Source organism: Callorhinus ursinus, unplaced genomic scaffold (genome assembly GCF_003265705.2).
Source record: "Callorhinus ursinus isolate GAN/ISIS: 27379988/994484 unplaced genomic scaffold, GSC_fseal_2.0 scaffold56, whole genome shotgun sequence".
NCBI lineage: Eukaryota > Metazoa > Chordata > Mammalia > Carnivora > Otariidae > Callorhinus > Callorhinus ursinus.
The window spans coordinates 6224508-6247434 of record NW_027397118.1 but is presented as its reverse complement, the minus strand read 5'-3'; the positions used below and the strand labels follow the sequence as shown (position 1 = coordinate 6247434).

The 22927-nt window shown below is 48.3% G+C and overlaps 1 protein-coding gene across 3 annotated transcripts in view; it reads left to right on the top strand.

Annotated features, from left to right (window-relative positions):
• CUNH16orf78 (chromosome unknown C16orf78 homolog) overlaps positions 1-17564 on the top strand; it is a 131513-nt gene extending 113949 nt beyond the window's left edge. For all 3 annotated transcript variants that reach the window (XM_025852441.2, XM_073884384.1, XM_073884385.1), the window contains 4 exons: positions 2026-2133; positions 2664-2760; positions 10997-11255; positions 15177-17564. In XM_025852441.2, the coding sequence (XP_025708226.1) occupies positions 2026-2133; positions 2664-2760; positions 10997-11255; positions 15177-15324 (612 nt within the window). In that variant the 3' untranslated portion in view covers positions 15325-17564. The remainder of the gene's footprint in view (positions 1-2025; positions 2134-2663; positions 2761-10996; positions 11256-15176) is intronic.
• Positions 17565-22927: the final 5363 nt, after the last annotated feature.

Genomic DNA, 22927 nt, shown 5'->3' with positions numbered 1-22927 from the left:
GGGAAAATCAAGCCATGTCCTTAGAAAGTGGTCTCTGTAGAGGATACCACCTGATCTTGAATTCCCCAGCCCCCAAAGAAAAATGAGTGAAAAATGGCATCACTAATGACAATGCTAATGTTTATTAAGCATTTACTATGTGCCAGGCCCTGTGCTCAGCATCACACATGAATTATCTTGTCAACAGCTCCCAGCAGGGCCTACAGGGGGGGCATCATTCTTAGCCCCCAGCTCACGGGAGGTAATAAGGAAGCTGAGTGAGGGGCAGAGAAGTCATGTCCTTGAGCTCACAGAATTAATGAAGCGCCAAGCCAGGGCTCCCAGTCAGATTTATCCTGTTCTCAAGCTCAGGAGCTTTGTCAGGTCAACTTTCCATAGTCACCTCCACTTTCTCTGCTCTGACCACTGCGGGGCCCCCTGCCTTTCCAAAGAGTTCCCATCTGTGTATATGCTTACTTATCATTTATATTCAGAAAGATCTGGAGTGCCAGTTCCATCAAACATACCAAAACACATCTGATAAACATATTTTACATCCAGGTGCTAATGATTTATGGAAAGGCTACCGCCTGCCTCCCATTTCAACTGCTGGGTCGCTCAGAACTCAATATCAATCACAGAAATCTAGATTCACTTCTATGATTAATATGCATCTCTTCTCATGAAGATCATATTCTAATAATGTTTTCACAGCTTTACCTTTAATGTGGCTTTTACTGGAAATAATTTTGGACTCAGGAAAGGAACAAATTTAAATTGAAAATACAATGAAGGGGCACCTGGGTGGCTCCGTCAGTTACACCTCTGCCTTGGGCTCAGGTCATGATCCCAGGGCCCTGGGATGGAGCCCTGCATTGGGCTCCCTGGTCAGCGGAGAGTCCGCTTCTCCCTCCCCCCTGCTCTTGCGGTCTTGAGCTCTCTCTCTCTCAAATAAATTAAAATTTAAAAATCTTTAAAAAAATAGAAAATACAATGAAATCTTAAAGCATCATTATCCTTCCCAGAGGTAGCTGGATTTTAAAAGAAGCTCCTGTGATTCCATGGCAGGTCTCAGACAGCACAGGTGGTGGGGGGGGGGCGCCCTTTGGTGTAGACGGTTGGAGGGGGGCTGTCTGTGGCCTCCTCTACCTTCTCCTGGCATCTGCACAGGGGTTCATTAGTTTCTCAAAATAACCCTAGGAGATAGATCCTACTCTTCCCTCCATCTTCAGAAGAAGAAACCAAGCCCCGGTTGCTCAGCCAGCAAGCAATCGAGCAGGATCCCTACCAGGCATCTGGCCTGCAGACCAATCCCAGCCGCCATGCCCCCACAACCACAAGCAGCACACTGCAAGTGGAGACCCAGTCGATTCAGCTTTCCTTGAGGTGTTGCAGCACCCCCACCCCTGGTCAAGTGGCCTGGGGGCCCCTCTGTGGGCCCCTCCTCGCTGGACCCTGGAGATCCCTAATGAATGCATCCTCCCTGCCTGCCTGGGGCCAGGCAGGTGCACAAGAAAGTCCACATATGCCACGGGGAGCACCCAAGGAAAGGGAAAAGCAGGATGAACTGTGATGACAGACAGGATGGGGAGAGCTTGGGAGAGGAGAGAGCTCTGGGGACAGAGGGAGTGTCCTGGCTGGACTCCGAGAAAGGGCAGCCTTCCTGTGGTTTCAGACTAGAGGGAGGCCCTGGTTGGGGAGTCACAGCTACCCAGGCCACTTGGGGGCCGGAAGGAATTCCTACCAGGCTGGGGAGAGGGGCCCTTGTGTAGACGGTAATAGGGAGCTCGTTGTGGGTTCTGAGGTCGGGAGGGACGGTCAGACCTGACGTTTAGAAGGTTGTTCTGGGAGCAGTGTGACATTACACCAGGGTGTGTCTGGAGGCAGAAGGACAATTGTGGGGGGGACAGAAGTGCCAGAGTGGGGGCCAAATCTGGAGGTGGGGAGGGGCAGCCCGCTCGCCAGGGCGCCGCCCCTCTGTGGGGTAGCAGGTGGCTTCTGCCCACCAGGCAGTCACAGGGCAATCCTCTCTGTCGTTTCAAGTAGAAACCCAAGGGGATAATGGCCCCTAAAACAAATGGGAAGGAAGGAAAGAAAGACCAAAACCTCCTGAAACAGCAGAGAGGGAACCGTCAGGTGGCGTTTGCCAACCAGGTAAGGCAGGCTCTCCGCCTTAAGGGGGGGCACCCCCTCTGCTCCTGCGCAGTGCCTGGCTACATTTTTTAAATTTAAGGCTCTAAAATCCACGCCTGCCCCATACTAACACCCAAAGGAATCACCAGCCCCCACCCCACACGCTGGCCGGCCCGGTGGAGCCTGGCACTCCTGCGGAGGGTCCTTCTTCCCAGGTGCCTGTCTTCCTCCTCTCACTGCCCCCCACCGCCACCGTTCAGGAATGAGGGCTGAGAGATGAGAACCCCCGGGCCTCCCTGCCCCCTGAGGGCTGCGGCTCCTGTGGTGGTGCCTCCCTCTGACATAGCTGGGACCAAAAGTGAGGAGCGGCTGAGCAGCCACCAGCCACCATCGTTGCTCACCTCACCCGCCCCAGGGCCCAGAGCGGCCTCTCCTTTGGCCCCTTTGCCTGCCTTTCAGCAAACCCTTGAAATCAACTCATTTTGGGGGCGGAGGAGGCCATGCCAAGAACTGTTCCTCGTGGTTTAACTTCTCTCCCGCGCCCCTCCAAGCCCTCAAAGCAAAGCGCCAAGAACGCCGTGGACCCAAAGGGAAAACGCCTCAGCATCGTTTCCAGCAAATACACCAAGGATGGGCCCAGGAAATCCGGTAAGGGAAGCATCTTGGTCCTGGGGTTCCAGACCGTCCTCCATAATCGCCGCCCCTCAGAGGGATGGGAAGCTGTCCTCAGCCCCGGCAGCTGTGCATGTCTGGCTGTGACCCAGATGGCCCGCAGGTGCACGTCTAGGCTCCGCCCACACCTGGGGCTTCTCAAGATGCAGCAGGATGTGCCCCCCCCCCGTTCCTAAAGCCCCTAAAGCTGGTGAGAGCAACCTCGCCAGCTCCAAATTGTCTAATTAGGTACCGTGACAACGTCAGTGTAGCACACGAGGTACCACACCTGCTGGCCCGAAATCTGCCAGGTGTGGCTCACACACGAGAAGAGGTAGGCTTAAGTTATGCCTGATCTCCGGTTCCCAGGATTGGGCCCTAGGTTCGAACCTTGGCTCCACCACTCTGTAGTGAACTCAGAATTGTGTAATCCGGGGTGAGCCAGCCACTCCATCTCTCAGGTTCAGTTTTCACATCTATAAAATGGGACAATAGCATGACTTGCCTCCCGGTCGAGTTTCAGTGAGACAAGGCATATAAAGCATGTAACCTGATACAGACTAGGTGCTCAATAAATGGTGGCAAGTAGCTATTTCTAAGAAAAAAAAAATTGCTAAAATGCTCAGGTGGGCTGTGCCACGGTGTTGGAAAAACAGTTGCATTTATTGCGCCTGGCTTCTTAGAAAGGAGGTGTGTGGTCAAAGAAAGGCGGAAGGGATTCCAATTAGTCCAAAGGAGGAGTGGGCAAAAGCTTTCGAGCAGGGGCTGCCAGTTCTCCTGCACAAAACTGCTCCCATTGTGCCCAGCAAAACGTCCTTTTCCCCCTTCTCATTTAATACACCAAAGCCACTGAAACCAAACTGTGCTCACTTGCCTGTCAGATTTAAATATGATTGGCTCTAAATGCCATGCAGGATCCTGGACTGAACCCTACAACACTTCAGTGGGAAAACTGGCAAAATCCAAAAAAAAAAAAAAAAAACAACTGTTATGTGCCAATGTTAATTTCTGAGTTTTGACAAATGTGCCCTGCTTGTGTAAGATGCTAACATTCGGGGAAACTGAGCGAGCAGTGCCCGGGAGCTCTTGATACCATCTTGGCAACCCTTCTGCAAATCTAAACTTACTCCAAAATAAAAAGTTTATAGATATAGATATGGATGTGGATATGGGTACAGACAGGGATAGAGACAGAGACAGAGATATTAGATAGATGGACATATGCCCCATGGGAGGCCCTACACCTTCCCCAAGTCTCCTGTGACTCCTGATGCAATTCTGGCTCCGAAGTCCAAGTTCTGCTGAGCCCCTGAGCATCTGCAGATCTCGATTCCAGTAGTTGCTCCCTTCTCCCTTTTCCTTGCCACTGCACACAGACACAGAGCACAGCTCTGTTTCCTTCATTTTCCCCCAAACCTCTCACATGAAGCCTTTGTGTGTAAACAGACTTTACTGAAGGTTTGGGGAAACGGAGGGAAAGAATTTGACAGAATTATGCAGAAAACAAAACAGAAGTTGATTACAAAACCCCCTTAAGGGGGGTTTTCTTCCAAATCCTTGGTCCCCTGCCACCAGGAGATGGTCCTTGGATGTATTTGCCTGCAGGGAGTCCCCTCCAGCTGTCTTGCTCACCCCTGCACTGGATAGAATGAGCCCAGCCAGGCACCCAGAACATGGGAGGCACTCACTCTCTAGTACTGACTCTGCACTTGCATGAGCCTGAGAGTGAGCACCTCCTTAAATTTTGCCCCCCCTGGGCACTTGGCTGGTCTCACTCTAGTCTTGGGCCTGGAGGTCTGGAGGGCAATGATCACCTCTTCCCCTCTCTGTCCTCTCCCCTGTCCTCCATCCTCTGCTGTCCTCACCCCACAATTCCCATTGGTTTGTTACCTGGAAGGATCACTTACTTTCCTTTGTTTCGCTGTCTTAGTCCACACTCAAAAGGAGTCTATCAAGATATTTTCCTAAACAAAGGCAGTTCCTTCCCTAAGAGAAACTCCATACCAGCTGATTAAATAATCCTTTTCATAAAACTGCACAAAAATGCCAGCAGGGCAGACTGACTTAGCAGTTCTTCGGTTCTCTGCAGTCCCCCTGCCCCCCACCCCCCACCCCCAAGACAAAAATCCACCCTGTACAAAGAGGGGACCTTTTTTCCTACCTAACGTAATACAACAAATGGCCACTGGGAGGCAGCAGGTGCTCCACTGCGGCAGGTGCTCAGAGGCACCCAGGAACCACCTGGACATCCAAGTGTGGCACCCAGGAACTGGGTCAGGGCTGAGTCTGAGCACAGCAAGGGGAGCTTCCTGTGCAGGACAGCCAGAGGCCTAACATGAGTGGGCAGGATCTGGTTTTGGAGTCAAGTTCAAGACAAAGCAGCCCCTAGGAAGGGCATGGGGCCAGTTGAGGGCTGTGGCAGGAGTCCAAGTAGAGATACACATGGATCAAGGAAGGGTATTCTAGACCAGGACTTCTGATTCCGGCCTCCCCAGCCCCGCTCAGTACCTGAATCATCAGTGTCCTGGTTTTCCTAGCAGCAGAGTGAGCTCTTTGCACTCCTGACGTTATGTTTCTGTGTGATCCAGCAAGCAAGAGTCTGTGAGGAATGACCATCAGACACACCACTGATGTGACCACTTGGTCTGTAGAGACACAACAAATCCCACTCGTCCACATTTGTAGTGTTGTGATGGTCACAGGATCAAAACCTGTCAAACACGGTATGTCCCCCATGAGGCACAGGTAACTGTCTCCAGCTCCAGAACCCCAAAGCTAATTGAAAACAGCAATGACATCCCCAATGTGGAGCACAGTGCTTTTCAAAGCTGAACTTTTCATCTCTGTCCCCTCTCCTCACGTTCACAAAAGCTCCCATTCACTCCTCTTACCAGCTGAAATGCCACGTCCATCCCGCCACTGACCACCACCCTGACATCAGCCTGCTGCACGTAGATGCTGTGTACCATGGACCACTTCCCTCTCCCCACGGCCTCTCCTCCCTTGAATTCCCTGAGAACAGCTTTTTCTGTTTCCCCCTCCTCTTTCATCACTCCCCTGCCCCCCGTCCGAGGGCCACCAAGTTGGTTTTGAATTTGTAAAAGGTCACTTCAGCGTTGGGCCAGCAAAAGACCTTAGGAAAGCAATTGGAACACATTTCTTTTCTTTTTTTTTTAGATTTTATTTATTTTTATTTATTTATCTGACAGAGAGAGAGAGAGACCCAGCGAGAGCAGGAACACAATCAGGGGGAGTGGGAGAGGGAGAAGCAGGCTTCCTGCTGAGCAGGGAGCCTGACGCGGGGCTCGATCCCAGGACCCTGGGATCATGAACTGAGCCGAAGGCAGACGCTTAACAACTGAGCCACCCAGGTGCCCCTGGAACACGTTTCCAAAGTAAATCTTGGCAAAGTCTGAGCAGCTAGACTAGAAAAGGGGCATTCACTTGGCTCTCTCGCCCTGGGCACCTATGCCCAGGGCATTCTGTAGATGCCAGCGCAGGAGTGCATCCCTAATGCGGAGGTCTGGAGGGCAATGATCACCCTCTGTTTCCATGAGTACAGAGTAAGCCCCGTGAGTCCCAAACACAGCCCTCTAGAAATTGAACTTACCTCTTCAGTCACACACACATTTTTGCCCAGATGGTAGCCAGGATGGGTGCCCAGATGGTAGCCAGGGACCATCCCCCAGAAAAAGGGACCAGCAACCTAGGCTCACATTTTCCTGGATCCACCACCAGTTAGCCCTGGCATCTTTGGCACATGACTTAATCTCTCTGATCCTCAACTTTCTCATTTGTTAAATGGGCACGATATGGTTGTGAGACTCTAGCGCCTCCCTCCCTGTAAAGATCCTTGAACACTGCCTGGCACATAAGTCACTCACTAAACATTAGTTCATATGTTTAATTATCATTGCCATTATATGACTACTCTTTTTTCCTACATGAGACCTACCTTGACCCAGAGGGTGCTCGGATATCTCAGAAAAGGCTATGGTTCTTTCTACAAGGGATTTCCCATTTGTGCTGATGAGGATATGCAGCTCATGTTTCTTCTGGAACATAGCACCAATTCCCACTAGGCATAAACAGGGGCTGCTAAGGCCAGGGCTAAGGCCCCCTGGCCAAGGACCTGCTGTCAGTCCAGAGCACCAAACTGGGCATACAGAGTCCCAGTTTAGCCCCTAATTTATATGAGACCTTGGGCAAATCACAGCCTCTTTCCAGGAAGCTGTTCCTCCATTTATATAACTGTGGGGGATCTAGAGTCATTCCCCCTAGACATATCCCAGTAAAATTCCTGAACTTCGCTGATGAAATCTTTCAGGCTTACAGGAAGAACGATTTACTTACAAAGGGAAAAAAAAAATGCCCTGGGTGAGAACAGAGCCACACCTAGGAAATAACTGGTTTAAAAGTCAGAATCTAGATACACTTAAAATCAGGTTTAATATAAAGATTGAAAGCAAAAGGATAGACCAAAAGATAACATGAAATGCAAACAGATGAGGTGGAATTAAGGCTAAAAGAAACGCGTAGGGTAAAAGAGGGATACTTTTAAATGTTAAAGAGAATAAATAATAATCATAAGCTTACACGTAACAAAAGATACAGTACCTAAATAGATAATTATTGAGAACTGCAAAAAGAACCTAATAAAATACAGTTAAAGTGGGAGATTTTAATATACCTCTTTTAGAGTCAAATAGACAAAACTTCATATTTGAATAGAGAATGCATTTTTATGTGGCCAAAGAATATCTACAAAACCCATCTGCCTCTTCACCACTAAGAAAACATTAACTTTCAAAAAGTAAAAATTTTAGGGCAACCTACATTATCTTAAAGCAATAATTGGAAATAAAATTTAAATTAAAAGATATTCCCAACTTAACAGGCAGAAATTAAGAAATATACTCCTAAAATACCCTATATCAGAGAAAAAAAAAACTCATGAAAATAAGTCTGTTTCTTACTTATGAGAACAAAGGCAAAATCTATCCTAAGAAGAAAATTTATAGTAACAACTAAAATTAATAATTCTTGTCTTTATAACACACACACAAAAAAAGAAAAAATGAATATATTTAGCATTGTGCTATTTATAATAAGATAGGAGAAATAATTAATATGAAAGAGAGAGCTTGCATACATTAAATAACAGCTGGGATTAATGAAACCCAAGATAAAAACTAGTTCAAAGGGTAAGTCCTAAATCCAAAGCTAGCTTTTTGAAAATGCAAGTGATGAATAGTATAAACTCCTCATGACCATTGTTAAGAAGAAGAATAAAGAGGTGCCTGGGTGGCTCAGTTTGCATTTGATTCTTGACTTCAGCTCAGGTCATGATCTCCGGATCGTGAGATCAAACCCCATATCAGGCTCCACGCTCAGCAGAGTCTGCCTGAGATTCTCTCCCTCTCCCCCCTCTTTCCCTCTCCCTCCCTGCTCGTGCTCTAAATAAATAAATAAATAAAATGTTAAAAAAAAAAAAAAGAAGAGTATAAGTGTACAAGATTTGGTATGAGAAAGAATACATGAGCAAAGATAAGAAATACATTAACTGAGCTATAATAGATACTAGATGCACCTCTCTCTGATATATTTGAAAACCTAGAAGAAATATATCATTTCCTCTCATACAATAAATTATTAAAATTGACATAATAAAGTTGAAGAGAGCAATTTCTAAAGTAAAAGTTGAAAGCTGGTTGACACTTTCCCACTGAACAAGTCACCAGGACAAAAGGCTTCACACCAGGTTCTATCTACCTTTTCAAGAATGAATAATCCCAATATCACCTCAACTATTCCAGACCATATAAAATACAGACACTTCTGCATTAATCCAACAAGCCATCAGAACCACAATATTAAAATATTTGCAAAGAAGTAGTATAGATGTAAAAAATATATTAAAATTTTTTAGCAAATATATCAATGTATGAAATTAATAACATGCCATGACCAAATGGGGATTTCTTTTTTCCCTTTTTTTTTTTTGAGAGAATGAAGTTTATTTATTTAAAAAAAATTTTTTTTCTTTCAAGATTTTATTTAAGGGGTGCCTGGGTGGCTCAGTCGTTAAGCATCTGCCTTCGGCTCAGGTCATGGTCCCAGGGTCCTGGGATCGAGCCCCGCATCGGGATCCCTGCTCAGCGGGAAGCCTGCTTCTCCCTCTCCCACTCCCCCTGCTTGTGTTCCCTCTCTCGCTTGTCTCTCTCTCTCTGTCAAATAAATAAATAAATAATCTTTTTAAAAAAGATTTTATTTAAATTCAAGTTAGTTCACATATAGTGTAGTATTACTTTCAGGGGTAGGATTTAGTGACAAATAGGATTTCTTATAGCAGGTTAGGAATGGTTAGGTTATCACTATCAGAATATCTAAGAACATAATTTATTCCATCAATAAAGTAAAGGAAAAACCATACGAGCATGTCAGTAAATGACAGAAAAGCAAAAAGTAGAATCAAGCAATTATTACTAATAAAAACTTGATGGAAACTAAGAATTAAGCTCCTAATATTATAAACATACCAAAAATAGTGGCAAGTATCATTCGAAATGATGAAATGCTCATTATTTTAATTAAAATCAGGAACAAAATTAAGCATGACTGTTATCATCATTATTGACATTGTGTTAGAAAGTCTGTCAAATGCAATATGTCAGGAAGAGTATATAATTTTTCTAAATGTTAGAAGGAAGTTATCTTCACTTTTCCTCTGACATGATTACATATCTGTAAAGCTCAAGAAATTCTAACTAGAAAAAAAATACATTGTAATACAATAGCCTTTTCTCTATACTAGTCCCATTCCCAGAAATGGAAATGGAAAGAAAACATCCCATTCTCATTGGTAAAAATCTATAAAATACTTAGTGGTAAACTTGGCAAGAAGAAAAAAAATTAAATCCTCCAAGCACTAGCCCCCACAGTATTTAATTCAGTAGAAACTCCATATTTGGGTAACATCAGACACTCACCATTTCATTTCATATATTTGTGTCTTTGTGCATGCTGTCCCTCCTGCTGCACATGCTGTTCCTCCTGCTTTCACATGCTGTTCCTCTTGCCTTCACATGCTATTCCTCTTGCCTTCACATGCTGTTTCTCTTGCCTGTACATGCTGTTCTTCCTGCCTGCATATGATGTTCCTCCTGCCTGCACATGCTGTTCCTCCTGCCTGCATATGATGTTCCTCCTGCCTGAGCATTCTGTTCCTCTTGCCTGCACATGCTGTTCCTCCTGCCTTCACATACTGTTCCTCTTGCCTGCACAGGCTGTTCCTCTTGCCTGTACATGCTATTCCTCCTGCCTACACATGCTGTTCCTCTTGCCTGCACATGTTGTTCCTCACACCCACGCATGGTGTTCTTCCTGCTGCACATGCTGTTCCTCCTGCCTGAGCATGCTGTTCTTCCTGCCTGAGTGTGCTGTTCCTCCTGCGGCACATGCTTTTCCTCCTGTCTGTACATGCTGTTCCTCACACCCACACATGCTATTCCTCCTGCTGCACATGCTGTTCTTCCTGTCTGTACATGCTGTTCCTCACACCTACACATGCTGTTCCTCCTGCTGCACATGCTGTTCCTCCTGCTGCACATGCTATTCCTTCTGTCTGCACATGCTGTTCCTCCTGCCTGTACATGCTGTTCCTCACGCCCACACAGGCTGTTCCTTCTGCCTGTACATGCTGTTCCTCCTGTCTGCACATGCTGTTCCTCCTGCCTGTACATGCTGTTCCTCACACCTGTACAAGCTATTCCTATGTCTGTATATGCTGTTCCTCGCACCTGCACATGCTGTTTCTCCTGCCTGCAATACTTTTCTCCCCTTTCATCCAATAAATTGTTTTTCCTGTAAAAACCCCATCTGAACCAACCAAAGGGGGAAAAAAAAAAAGAACATCTCAAAGTTGATCTTTGATAGCTTCCCCTAGCTTCCCCTACCTCCTCCAGGCAGAGGTTCCCTTTAGGTGAGGAGGGACTGAAGATGGAGAGAAGGGGACGAAGACAGGAGGGAGGGAGCCGAGGAGGCAGCGAGAAAGGAGGGAGGTAAAAGCGAGAATTAAACCGATGCGGAGAAGAGCTCGAAGAGCGTGGAAGAGAGCTCCTTAGAACAGGTATTTGTTTGAAGCCCAGGCCGTCTTGCAGGCCTCCCCCGCTTCCTGCCGGTCCTGTCTCTCCCCTCCACCAGCTCGAACTCCCTGGTGACTGCCCAATTTCAGACCTCGACATCAAGGACGCAATCGCGCTGGAGTCGACTCAGCGGCCCCAGCCCTACCGCCGCCAGAGCGTTCTGGACCCCGCGTTGCAGGAAACGCCCGTCTTCGGCGGTCGGAAGTCGACCCTCCTGAGAGACTGGGTTATAAACAGGACGACCGAGATCTCCTATGAGCGCAAGCTGAAGAGTCTCATGGAGAAGAGCACTGAGCCCAAAGTGGAGCTGGTGAGGATGCTGAAGCCGGAGGAGGTGCTGAGCTGCCGGTGAGCGGCCCTGGCGGGCGGGGCGTGGTGCCCGGGCGGGGGGCGGGGGGGGACAGGCTTTGGTCACCAACGTGGGCTGCAGACACCTGGGCTGAGAATGGGCAAGGGGAGGGCGGGCGGCGCTGGCAGGACTGGGCTCTGTCTTTGTGTCCTGAAGAGCCGTTCCAGGGCAGAAGCCACTGGGTTCCCCCGCAACCTCACTAGTGGACGAGCTCTGGGTTGGGCACGACACTTGGGTGCTGCCGCTTTGATGCCACGCCTTTGGACACTGACACCACCCTTCCAATATTTCCATATGTTTCACAATAGAAACCATGAATATTATCCAAAAAGAAAGAATGCATTGTCTGTGGCCTATATTTAACAGGAAATCCCCCTAAGAGCCTTCACTCCTGGTGTGGAGTTGGTGGTCCTCCCCACCATCCCCGGTGGCCATCTGCTCTACGTGTGGGATGCACTAGGAACAGAGTGTGAAGCCGTTTGGTATTTACTGCTCTTACCAGAGGTCTTCCTTCTCCCGTGTTCTTTGTCTTATTCATCTGGACCTGCTGGTTTCCATCCCCAAATTCAAGTACCCCTCCCAAGCCCGGTGCTAGCTTTTTTGTAAAGACGTGGCTGATAAGGCTCAGAAACTTCAATAGAGGAGGAAACAGACAACAGAATAATGTGGTTGTCCTTCTAGATGGAACAGCAGGGAGCTCCTCTGTAGGTTTCAGATGGCCTCAGATGCCTGGCATCAAGTGATCCCATTACAAAGTCCTGCTCTGCTCACTGAGAGATGGATGGGTGGAATGGTAGCCTCCCCAGCCAAAGGAGGCTTCTTGCTCGACCTTTCCGTGGATGGATGACTTTGGCGATGGCTTTCAGTTTGACAGGGTGATGCTCGTTTACTCTGGCCAACAGACAGCCTACCTGGGCTTTATGGTGGGCAGAAAAGAGATTTGGACAGGGCCCCCACCCTCCAAGGAGGGAGAACGAATATTTGGGAAGATGGCATCCAACGAGCCACTAGAAAAACATCCAAGGAAAAGATGAAATTGTCCATGGGATCTTCGTAAGTGCTGACATGTACAAGTGTGTGAGACCTTCCAGGGCTGGGTTGGGCAGAAGCGGAAGGAGCAGACCCTGCCTGGCGCTGTCAGAGAAAGGTGGTCCAGACATGGGGCTGGGGAGTGGGGTGTCAGATGGCTGTAAAAACAGGTAAGCACCGGGCAGATATTGAAGGACAAGGAGACCATTCCCAGTGGGTAGAAAACCCAGGTTATTTCAATATGCATCTCCTCCCCCATCATCTGTAGCAAAGTAACCAACCAGCAGGTGACCTGAGTAGGGGACCAACCTCCTTACACTAAAGCTGGGAACAAGGTCAAAGCCGCTGGTTGAATAAGGAGCTCGGAGGATATGCCGGCAGAGATACGCTTTAGACCACACAGTGTCGTTGGGATCGGTTCCTCTCCAGTGTAAGTCAGAATTGTGGGGCTTTAGCTAAGATTTTAAATCACTGGCCTAATTTTTTAATTGTTTGAATAGTATTAAAAGAAAATACTCCCACCCCGAATAGCCAGAGGAATGTTGAAAAAGAAAAGCAAACCTGGTGGCATCACAATTCCAGACTTCCAGCTCTTTTACAAAGCTGTCATCATCAAGACAGTATGGTACTGACACAGAAACAGACACATAGATCAATGGAACAGAATAGAGAGCCCAGAAATGGGCCCTCAACTCTATGGTCAACTAATCTTCAACAAAGCAGGAAAGAATGTCCTATGGAAAAAAGACAGTCTCTTCAACAAAATGGTGTTGGGAAAATTGGACAGCCACATGCAGAAGAATGAAACTGGACCATTTCCTTACACCACACACAAAAATAGACTCAAAATGGTGAAAGACCTAAACGTGAGACAGGAGTCCATCAAAATCCTAAAGGAGAACACAGGCAGCAACCTCTTCGACCTCCACCGCAGCAACTTCTTCCTAGAAACATCGCCAAAAGCAAGGGAAGCCAGGGCAAAAATGAACTATTGGGACTTCACTAAGATAAGAAGCTTTTGCACAGCAGAAGAAACAATCAACTAAACCAAAAGACAACTGACAGAATGGGAGAAGATATTGGCAAATGACATATCAGATAAAGGGCTAGTATCCAAAATCTATAAAGAACTTATCAAACTCAACGCCCAAAGAACAAATGATCCAATCAAGAAATGGGCAGAAGACATGAACAGACATTTTTCCAAAGAAGACATCCAAACGGCCAACAGACACATGAAAAAGTGCTCAACATCGCTCAGAATCAGGGAAATCCAAATCAAAACCTCAGTGAGATACCACCTCACACCAGTCAGAATGGCTAAAATGAACAAGTCAGGAAATGACAGATGTTGGCGGGGATGTGGAGAAAGGGGAACCCTCCTACACTGTTGGTGGGAATGCAAGCTGGTGCAACCCCTCTTGAAAACACTATGGAGGTTCCTCAAAAAGTTGAAAATAGAGCTACCATGCGATCCAGCAATTGCACTACTAGGTATTTACCCCAAAGATACAAATATAGGAATCCGTAGGGGTACGTGCATCCTGATGTTTATAGCAGCAATGTCCACAATAGCCAAACTGTGGAAAGAGCCAAGATGTCCATCAACAGATGAATGGATAAAGAAGAGGTGGTATATACACAATGGAATATTATGCAGCCATCAAAAGAAATGAAATCTTGCCATTTGCAATGACATGGTTGGAACTGGAGGGTATTATGCTGAGCGAAATAAGTCAATCAGAGAAAGTATGTATCATATGATTTCACTGATATAAGGAATTCTTAATCTCAGGAAACAAACTGAGGGTTGCTGGAGTGATGGGGAGGTGGGAGGGATGGGGTGGCTGGGTGATAGGCACTGGGGAGGGTATGTGCTATGGTGAGCGCTGTGAATCGTGTAAGACTGTTGAATCACAGACCTGTACCTCTGAAACAAATAATACATTATATATTAGAAGAAGAAGAAGAAGATAGCAGGAAAGGAAAAATGAAGGGGGGGAGATCAGAGGGGGAGACAAACCGTGAGAGACGATGGACTCTGAGAAACAAACTGAGGGTTCTAAAGGGGGGAGGGGGGGGGGGGGTGGGTTAGCCTGGTGATGGGTATTAAAGAGGGCACGTACTGAATGGAGCACTGGGTGTTATATGAAAACAATGAATCGTGGAACACTACATCAAAAACTAATGATGTACTGTATGGTGACTAACATAACATAATTTAAAAAAAAGAAAATACTCCCTTTTCCTACAATTTTACTCAGCTTTTATTGCCATTGTTCTGTATTTTGTGCAGGCCTTGGCATCACTGAGGTTACACACACCTGTTAGTGATGGAAGCCCTGATGATTGCCTCTCTCCTCACATGGCATCATGCATCACCATCACCTAGGGCACCTGCTTCTGCCCAATGCCATTTCAAGGCAGGCAGGAGCATCCTTGAGATGGATATTCCATTATTTGCTTAACCACTCCTCGGTTGATGGAATCTCCTCTTTACCTGCTATTGATAACCCCGAAGTGAACACTTTGATTTATATAGCTTTTCATTCCATTGACTTCTCTTCTCAGGATCAGTTGAAGGCCTGAGTGGAGTTCCTGAGTCAAAGATAATGAAGGAAGTTTTGGGGGGAGGGAACTTGTGGGGATAGGGCTGGTGCCTGGCACATATGTTGCCAAATTAATTTCCAAAAGAGTTATACCAATAAAAACTCCCACCAACTCCGTGGGGTGTCCCACTCTTTTATAGGATCTCTGTCAGCTCCAGAAGTGTCCGCAGAGCCAGTTCTCGTGAGAGATCCCACAGTGCTTAAATCTAAGCTCTTTTCAATAAAGTTCGAAGCAACGGTGACTCCACGCTTAACTGACCTCTCTGGCCTTGTCTCGCACAGATACCTGAGGTTGTCCAAGAACAACATTCGGACCTTGCTCAAGCTATGCAAGGACGCAGGCATGAACGTGGACATCCACCCCCACATGGTCGAAGGAGAGATAGATGCTAAAAAGGTGTTCGCCCAAAACCCCAGCGTGGCCCTCTAGGTCACCACAGGATCTCTCTGCTGTTGGACCCTCGGCCCCCAGACAGCATCCTCTGGTATGCCCCGCCTAGGCCTTCAGACCTGGGGCGTCCCTTTTAGACGGTAGCCATCAGAAAACAAGGCTAAAGTGCATAGATCATCATGCAAATGTAGCGTTTGTCCTTGACCCGAGTCAGAACCAATGTAGGGGAAACTGTGGGTCTTCTCCCCACCAAAAGAAGACTGTAGAAAGGCCTTCTTGGAAAAGAAGTCTTAGAAGTGAGCAATGGAGACCCAGGGTCCCCAGAGGGACATCAGGAGGGGCAAAGGGCTGAGGGGCTGGTTGGGGACACACACACCACAGGTCTTACACACCACCTCACCCCTGCCCATGTGGGACTGGGGGGACCTGAATGCCACACCTTCAAGGGGCTGCTTGGTGCTTTCAGACCCTTAAGGGGTGGGGGTCTGCCACGGGAGTCTCAGCTCTCAGACCCGAGGTGCTCCTGCAGAGTGGGGTCGCAGGCTTCCCCTGGGGTTTAGTAGAGATCAGAAAAGAGAGGGGAGAGGAATGCAGAGGAGAGACCTTACCCCACCCCAGACCCTAGGGCCCCCTGGGTGCTCTCCTGGGGTCCAGAGGGCTTTTCTGTGTGGACTCCATAGGCACAAGGAGCCTCCAACTCAGCTTCTTGACATTCTGACCAAATAAGCCTACAGTGAGCCCCAAGATTCACAGCTAGCGTTGAGAAAGGAACACTTATCATTAGGTTATCAGGAATGCAAATGAAAAGCAACCCCAAGCCAGTGTCCCTTGGCAGACAGCACCACCTGCAGCACATTATACACTAGTATTTTATAAACTCTGAAATGGTCTCGTGATTACATCTTCTAGTAGAAACAGACACATACACCAGGAACAGATTCACACAGGTGCAATCCCCTGGTTTATGGCAAAGGTGACACTGTGGTGCAGTGGGGGAAAAGACAATCTTTTCAATAAATCAGGCTGGTCAATTAAATGTCCATATGGAAAAAAATATCGACCCTCCGCCTCCCGCTGTATGCAAAAATCAGTTCCAGATGGATGCAGATTGTGAAAGCTTCTAGAAGAAACATAGAAGACAATCTCCATGACCTTGGGGTAGGCCAAAAAATTTTAAACAACACAAAAAGCCTCAGTAATAAAAGAAAATATTAATAAATTCTATCATAATGCAAGTAGGACATCTGTTCATCAAAACACATCAGTAAGAGAGTGAGAATTCAAGTGACCCCAGTGGGAGAAGATAGATCAAAGGGCTCATACACAGATGACCTGTTTTCAACTCCTATAAATCAGTATGAAAAAGGCAGGTAACTCAATCAAAAAAATGCGCCAAAGCCTTGCATAGGCACCTTGCATGTGTTTAGCCAAGTGACCAACAAAAATAAGAAATTTTGTTAGTTATCAGGAATACAAATGAAAAAAAGAAGGCAGCACCACTAACACTTACCAGAACGGCTAAAAAGAGTGACAAGGGAGCCTGGGTGGCTCAGTCGGGTAAGCCTCTGCCTTCGGCTCAGATCGTGATCCCAGAGTTCTGGGATCGAGTCCCACATGCGGCTCCCTGCTCACTGGGGAGTCTGCTTCTCCCTCTCTTCCCTGCTCATGTGCTCTCTCTCACTATCTCTGTCTCTTTCTCAAATAAATAAAATCTTTAAAAAATAAAAATAAAAAGAGTGATGATATCAAACTATAGTTGAAAATGTAGAGCAAGGAGAACACTCAACACATGATTGCGATGGGAGATTGGCATGACCACTTTGGAAAACTGGCGGTTATCTGCAAAAGTTGCATTTACACCCAAGCTGCGGTCCAGTGTTTCCATTCCTAGATACATACTTCACAGGATTGTACAAATAGGTGCACCAAAAGACTGTCCCAGAATGTTCATCATTCAATATAGCCAAATGCTGGGATCCACCCAAACGTGCATGGGCGGTAGACAGGATAGCTCACGGTATAGTCATACAATGGAATACTGCATCCAAACGAGAATGAACAAATATGGATGAACGAAGCACACGACATCATGCAGAAGGAGCACGATACAAAAAAGAACAACTGCATGGTTCATGTATACAACCGTCCCTGAGGCGAGACGAATCTACCGAGTTAGAAGCCAGGAGAGTGGCAGCCCCCAGAGGATGGTGTGTCATGGCTGGAGGGGCACCTGCAGTGTTGCCTACACAGGTGTTCACTTGTGAAGTTCATTCTCTGTACACTTGGGATTTATGCCTTTTAGGCGTACATACTTTAATTAAAAGTACATTTTTAAAAGTGTACTAACTGAGTTCTGGTTTTGTTTGCTAAAAACAGTAATAGCCTCAAAAGTGAAGCAGTTCAGGTTCCCTCCACTAGCGAGATGAAGCTGACCAGGGGGGTATAAACTTCCAGTTATAAGAAAAATAAGTCCTGGGGGTGTATCCGTCATGAGGACTTTGGTTAATAATGGGGTGCTGTATATTTGGGGCTTGAGTGTATTTGATCTTGAAAACTCTCATCACAAAAAAAAAATTTATCTTGCACACCAGAAACTAATAATTTATATGATAACTATATTTCAATAAAAATAAAATTAGAAAAATTATTTTTTAAAAATAGGAGCCTCAAAAGTGAAGGTGGTTTGGGGGTTCCTCCCCTCCCCCCTCCCTTCCACAACTGCAGTTCCCTCTCAGCGCCACCAGGTGGGGCTCGATCACAGCAGAAGAACTGCACCCACGCTTGTCCTGCTGGTAGAGGCGTCAAGCCCAGGTGAGGGGCAGCGGAGCCCCAGGTGAGCCCAGAGCCTGTGGGCAAAGCACAGCCAGGCATGCAACCAGCTGAGGGCCCCTGGGCACGTCATTTCTCTAAAGCTTCAATTCTTCCCCGAAAATGGGGACAAGAAGTGCGATTTAAAACAACGAGGTATCACTTCATACCTAATTAGCCTGGGAAAATACTAGTAAGCCGAGGAATGCCAGTGTTGGCCCAGATACGGAAATAAAGGAGCTTCCGGCTTCACCGGTAGGTAGTGCAGGCCACTGTGGCCTTTCTCGGTGAAGTCACACAGACATCACACTGACTAGCAATCCCACTCCTGGGTAAATAGTCCAAAGAAGTTCCATCACAGATCTATTTGATCTCCCCGGGTGTTGACAGGTGCCTGGGTGCTGGGGCTGCCCCTGCGTGGGAAGGTGGGCGGCAAGACGTGGTGGGATGAGCTGCGACACACTAACCTTCATACACACTAAAAAGACATACCTATAAACAATACATTGCTTATATGAACATGTGTAAATGCACTAAGACAGCTGAAATAAGGGGGAAGGAAAGAAGGGGAAGGGAAGGAGGGAGGGAGGGAGGGAGGGAAGATGTGGACAAGAACACCAAGCTTCTAGGGTGGTTATGAAAAGAAGAATCTAAGGGAAGCTTCTATAGAATATTTAGCATTTCGTGGGCACCCCAAAAATTATTTTCTACGTGTGCCTTTATACATTAATATTTCTTGAATTCCTGTTGTGTGTTAAAGCAATGTACTAGGCTCTGTGAGACAATAGTAAACGAAACAGACCAAAAAGAAAAATTCCTGCCACCATGAGCTTTGAACCTTATTCCACAAACCTGGGTGTGAGAGAAATGGCATGTTTCCTAAAGCAAATGACTATCGGTCTGATTTTGTGCCCCTGCCATGCTGGACTGGTGGGAAACTCAATTTCAGTCTTCAGTGGGGTTCCCTCTGTCGCAGCGCCAGGTCCTGGGATATCACACAGAGCGGTACCCCGGGGTATATAGGATTCCCTGTCCCTGGTGTCAGTCAACACTGGTCACTGCTGACTCACTATGGGTCACAGCCCACAAAAGCCCAAAATTTCCCTGTAGATGGGAAGGTCCGTTTGGTTCTGCACCAAGCTGGCTCAAGGATTTCTTCAGGGAGGGCCCAAGGCTATGATCCTGCCTCCTGAGAGGGGCCACAGAGCCATGGCTCCCAGGAAGGACCTGTCACCTCCAGGACGCTGACAATGAAGATACATCTCCATCACAGCAATGCCGGCTCCCTTTTCCATGGCTTATGCTTCTTCTCCCCCCAGTTCCCACCTCAAAGCACCCAGGCTACCGGGCCAAGGCACACAGGCTGTCTGCAGACACCTTCAGCCCCTGGTCTGGCAACAGAAGATCCTGGTGGTGCTGGCGGTGAGCTGGCAGCTGGCCTCTGGGAAGGTAAGGGAGGGAGGGAAAAATGCAGAGAAGCAAGAATTCTTTATATTCTCAGGTTTTTAAATTCTTCTCCCAGGGTGCAAACAAAAACACAAATTTAAATCACAATAAATAGCCCTGACATCATTCATATTTCTAGGCTCTTAGTTATTCAACACAGTGGTTGAGCGCTTGCGGAATGATGTGTCTTCTAGGCACTTGGGGGGCCTTCAGTGATGGGTGTGAAGATGGTGAGAGGGAGGTGGTTGTCCCAATCCAGTTTATTTGGCTGCCAAAAATAGTCGACTCTGGCAAAAAAAAAGAAAATGCATGTATTTATGTACATGTGTGTATAATAGAAACGTGTACATATTTGTGCACACATTGTGCATATCTGTGCGTGCATACATGCATGTGTCCAATGCATTGTGTGCACATGTGTATGATGCATGCGTGTATGCAAACGTGTGTGTTATTTGTGTATACATATGTATGTGTTTGTGTGGTATCGAGTAGTTTCTAGAATTAGCCTTACCCCCCACTCCTGGACCAGAATCTCTGCTGCACAGTTTCCAGGAAGAGGGTCCGGTTGCCCTCCCCAGGGTCAGGGCCCCATTCCTTGGCCCAGAGGGGACGGAGCTCCAGGAGAGACAGTTCCACCAAAGCCACACACGGGGAAGCAGGGTCGTTCCCCAAAGGAAACTGAGGGTCTTAGTGGTACCGCTAGGTAGGAAGTTTCCCTAGTAACAGCCAACCTGGACTATCTCGCGCCCTTTCTTTCGGGCGGGAGTGGATGGAGGAGCAGCTTGGCAGGAGGTCCTGGCTGGGGAGCGTTCACAAGGTGGCAGTCACGCTGTCTGTCAGGCTGTCTGTTGGTCGTCCGTAGGCTAGGCCAGGCCTGGAGGACACGCGGGCTCATCACAGGGGTGGCTCATGGACGCTGGCTGCAGGGAGGAGGCCTGGGGACCTCTCGGCACGGGCCCCTCCTGACGACGTGGCTGCCTTCTGTGAGCAAGCTGTCCAAAATACAGCAAGGCAGACGCTCCAGGGCCCTCCACGCACACACCGTCACGAACGCAGTGTCCTGCCAGCCACAGAGTGCGGCCCCATTCAGCGCCACAGGAAACAAGGGCAGGAAGATCAGGAGTTGAGCGTCAGCGGGTGCCATGGTGGGGCCTGGCCGCCGCAGGTGCCGTTCTAGAAGGGGGCCGTGGAGGAAGGCGAGCAGAAATAACACGCTCGGCACACAGATGATGCCCTTGGAGCTCGCAGTCCAGAGGAAGACAGAAGATAAAGAGTGTCCCCGTTAATGAGTAATTGTTCGGCTGAGACAGGCATGATAATGGAAAGAGGGTAGGACCCCAAAGAGCTAGCAAGTAACCTTGGCTGAAAGGGTCAAGGGAGGCCTCCCAGAGGAGGTGACATTTGAGTTGGACCTTGAGGGTGAGAAGAAGTTCACCAGGCAGAGGCGGGAGGACGGGCACTCCCGGAAGAGGGACACAATGGAGTCGGTTCCGGAGAGTAAGACAGAAGCCTGTTGAAGGGTCCCCAGCACTGCCTGCTGGTGTGGGGCCTGCTGCCTGGCCCTCCTTTGCTTCCTGCCCCCCCGGACTCCAGGTCTGGCTGCTAAGGGAGAATGGGCTTGGTGTCTCTGCGGGAAGGACCCACTTCCCCCAGCTAAATGGCCTTCTGGGAGGATGCATCAGGAGGCCATCCCCTTGCAGGAGAACAGCGGGACCCCTGCAGGGCCCTGCCCTGTACCTCCACGGACAGCCGGGGTACAGGGTGAAGGGGGAGGGGGAAGGGGGAGGATCTCTCTATGGCTTCCCAGTGTCACTGGACCCAGGCCAGCCTCACCACACCCTACCCCTTTCTGGGGTTGGGGACAGCCAGTCAGAGCCTGACTGATCCATTTGGCCATCCCTGGGGCCCCCAACCCCCCCCCACACACACACACCCCAAACGCACACACAAATTCCACTGGCTCCAGGCCAGGGCAAGTCTGCGGAGACACAGGCCCAGGGGGCTCAAACCCCCAGAGGGATGGAGGCTGTCGGGCCCCCGCTGTAGAAACAACAAACGGACATGGGTGCATATAGCGCCCTTCTCCCTCCTCTCCCGTGGTGGAAGCGGGTGAAGGAGGAGGGAATTAAGACACAAGCAGAAGTGCCACTGCCGCATCCCAAGTAGTCGAGGGCCAAAGTCAAGTCCACACCTCCTGCCGCAGAGCCCGGTGCCTGGGAGCCAAGGTCCCTGCCCCACAGGCTCTGGGGAGCTGCAGATGCTGCCACCCAGGACCCAGGACCTCTGCCCATGGAGGGCCCACCAGCTCCAAAATAAACCAACTCTCAAGTCTCAAAATAAAATTCCCTGTGGCCACCAAGCTCGGAGGGACAAGCTTTGTCCCAGATCTGCTGGAACCTCTGAGGAAGGAGGTAAGAGTCCCACTTACACAGCTCCAGGCCCTGACATGGAGAAGGGGAGGGCTTGCCCCCCAGCACACCTAGTTAGGAAAGCACAGAGCTGGGACTCAGCCCGGGTGTGTTGACAAGGAGACCTGGGTTCTCTCTCTAACTCATTGACTAAAGCATTAAGTCCACTTGCAGCAAATATTTACTGAGCTCTTCCTATGTGACCAAGACCGCTCAGCCCCAGAGATTCTGTGATGAGCAGAAACAGACATGCTCCCACCTCATGGAGCTCACAGGTTAGCTGGGGAAACGGGTCTTGAATATGTCTTTAAAAATTAGAGCACTGTGAAGAAAAGAATGGATTTAGTCACAGAAAACAACTGGGGGAGGAGTGACCTCCCTCAGCGGGTGACCAGAGAAGATGCTTCTGAGGAGGTGCTTTTAAACCCTGTCCAAGCACAGCAGAAATGAGTGTGGGGATTGATTAATAATGTCTGCCATGACCACTGGATTAGCAGCGGTGGTGGCATGCATGCCCAATACTCACTTCCCCTGGTTTATGCCCTCATCTAGGATTCCTGCTATGCAAAGAAGAACTAGATGTGATTCTAATTCACCTGGAATTCACTGTGAGGTCGAGTGGATGAACATTTGCAGACGAAGCCATGATAAACGACAGCTCACTAGCTTTAATTAGTAGAAAACTCAAGGAAGTGAAATAGAACTGGTACGGAAATGATCCATAGCCACTAGGGTGTTGTTAGTGAGGCCTTGAAGGACACGGGACTTGGGAGTTTGTTGAAAAGAAGGCCCTTGTTTTAAAGAGAAGGCACTTAGCATCAGAGAACGCTGGAACATCTCTGGCTATGGCCTCAATTGGAGGGACAGCTGACTCCGCTCTGGTCTCATCCACATTCATAACAAGTGCAATCCCTGCCCTGAAGATACTTCACCAGCCTCACCACAGACCTTCAGTGAAAACTGATCTTCTTCCATCG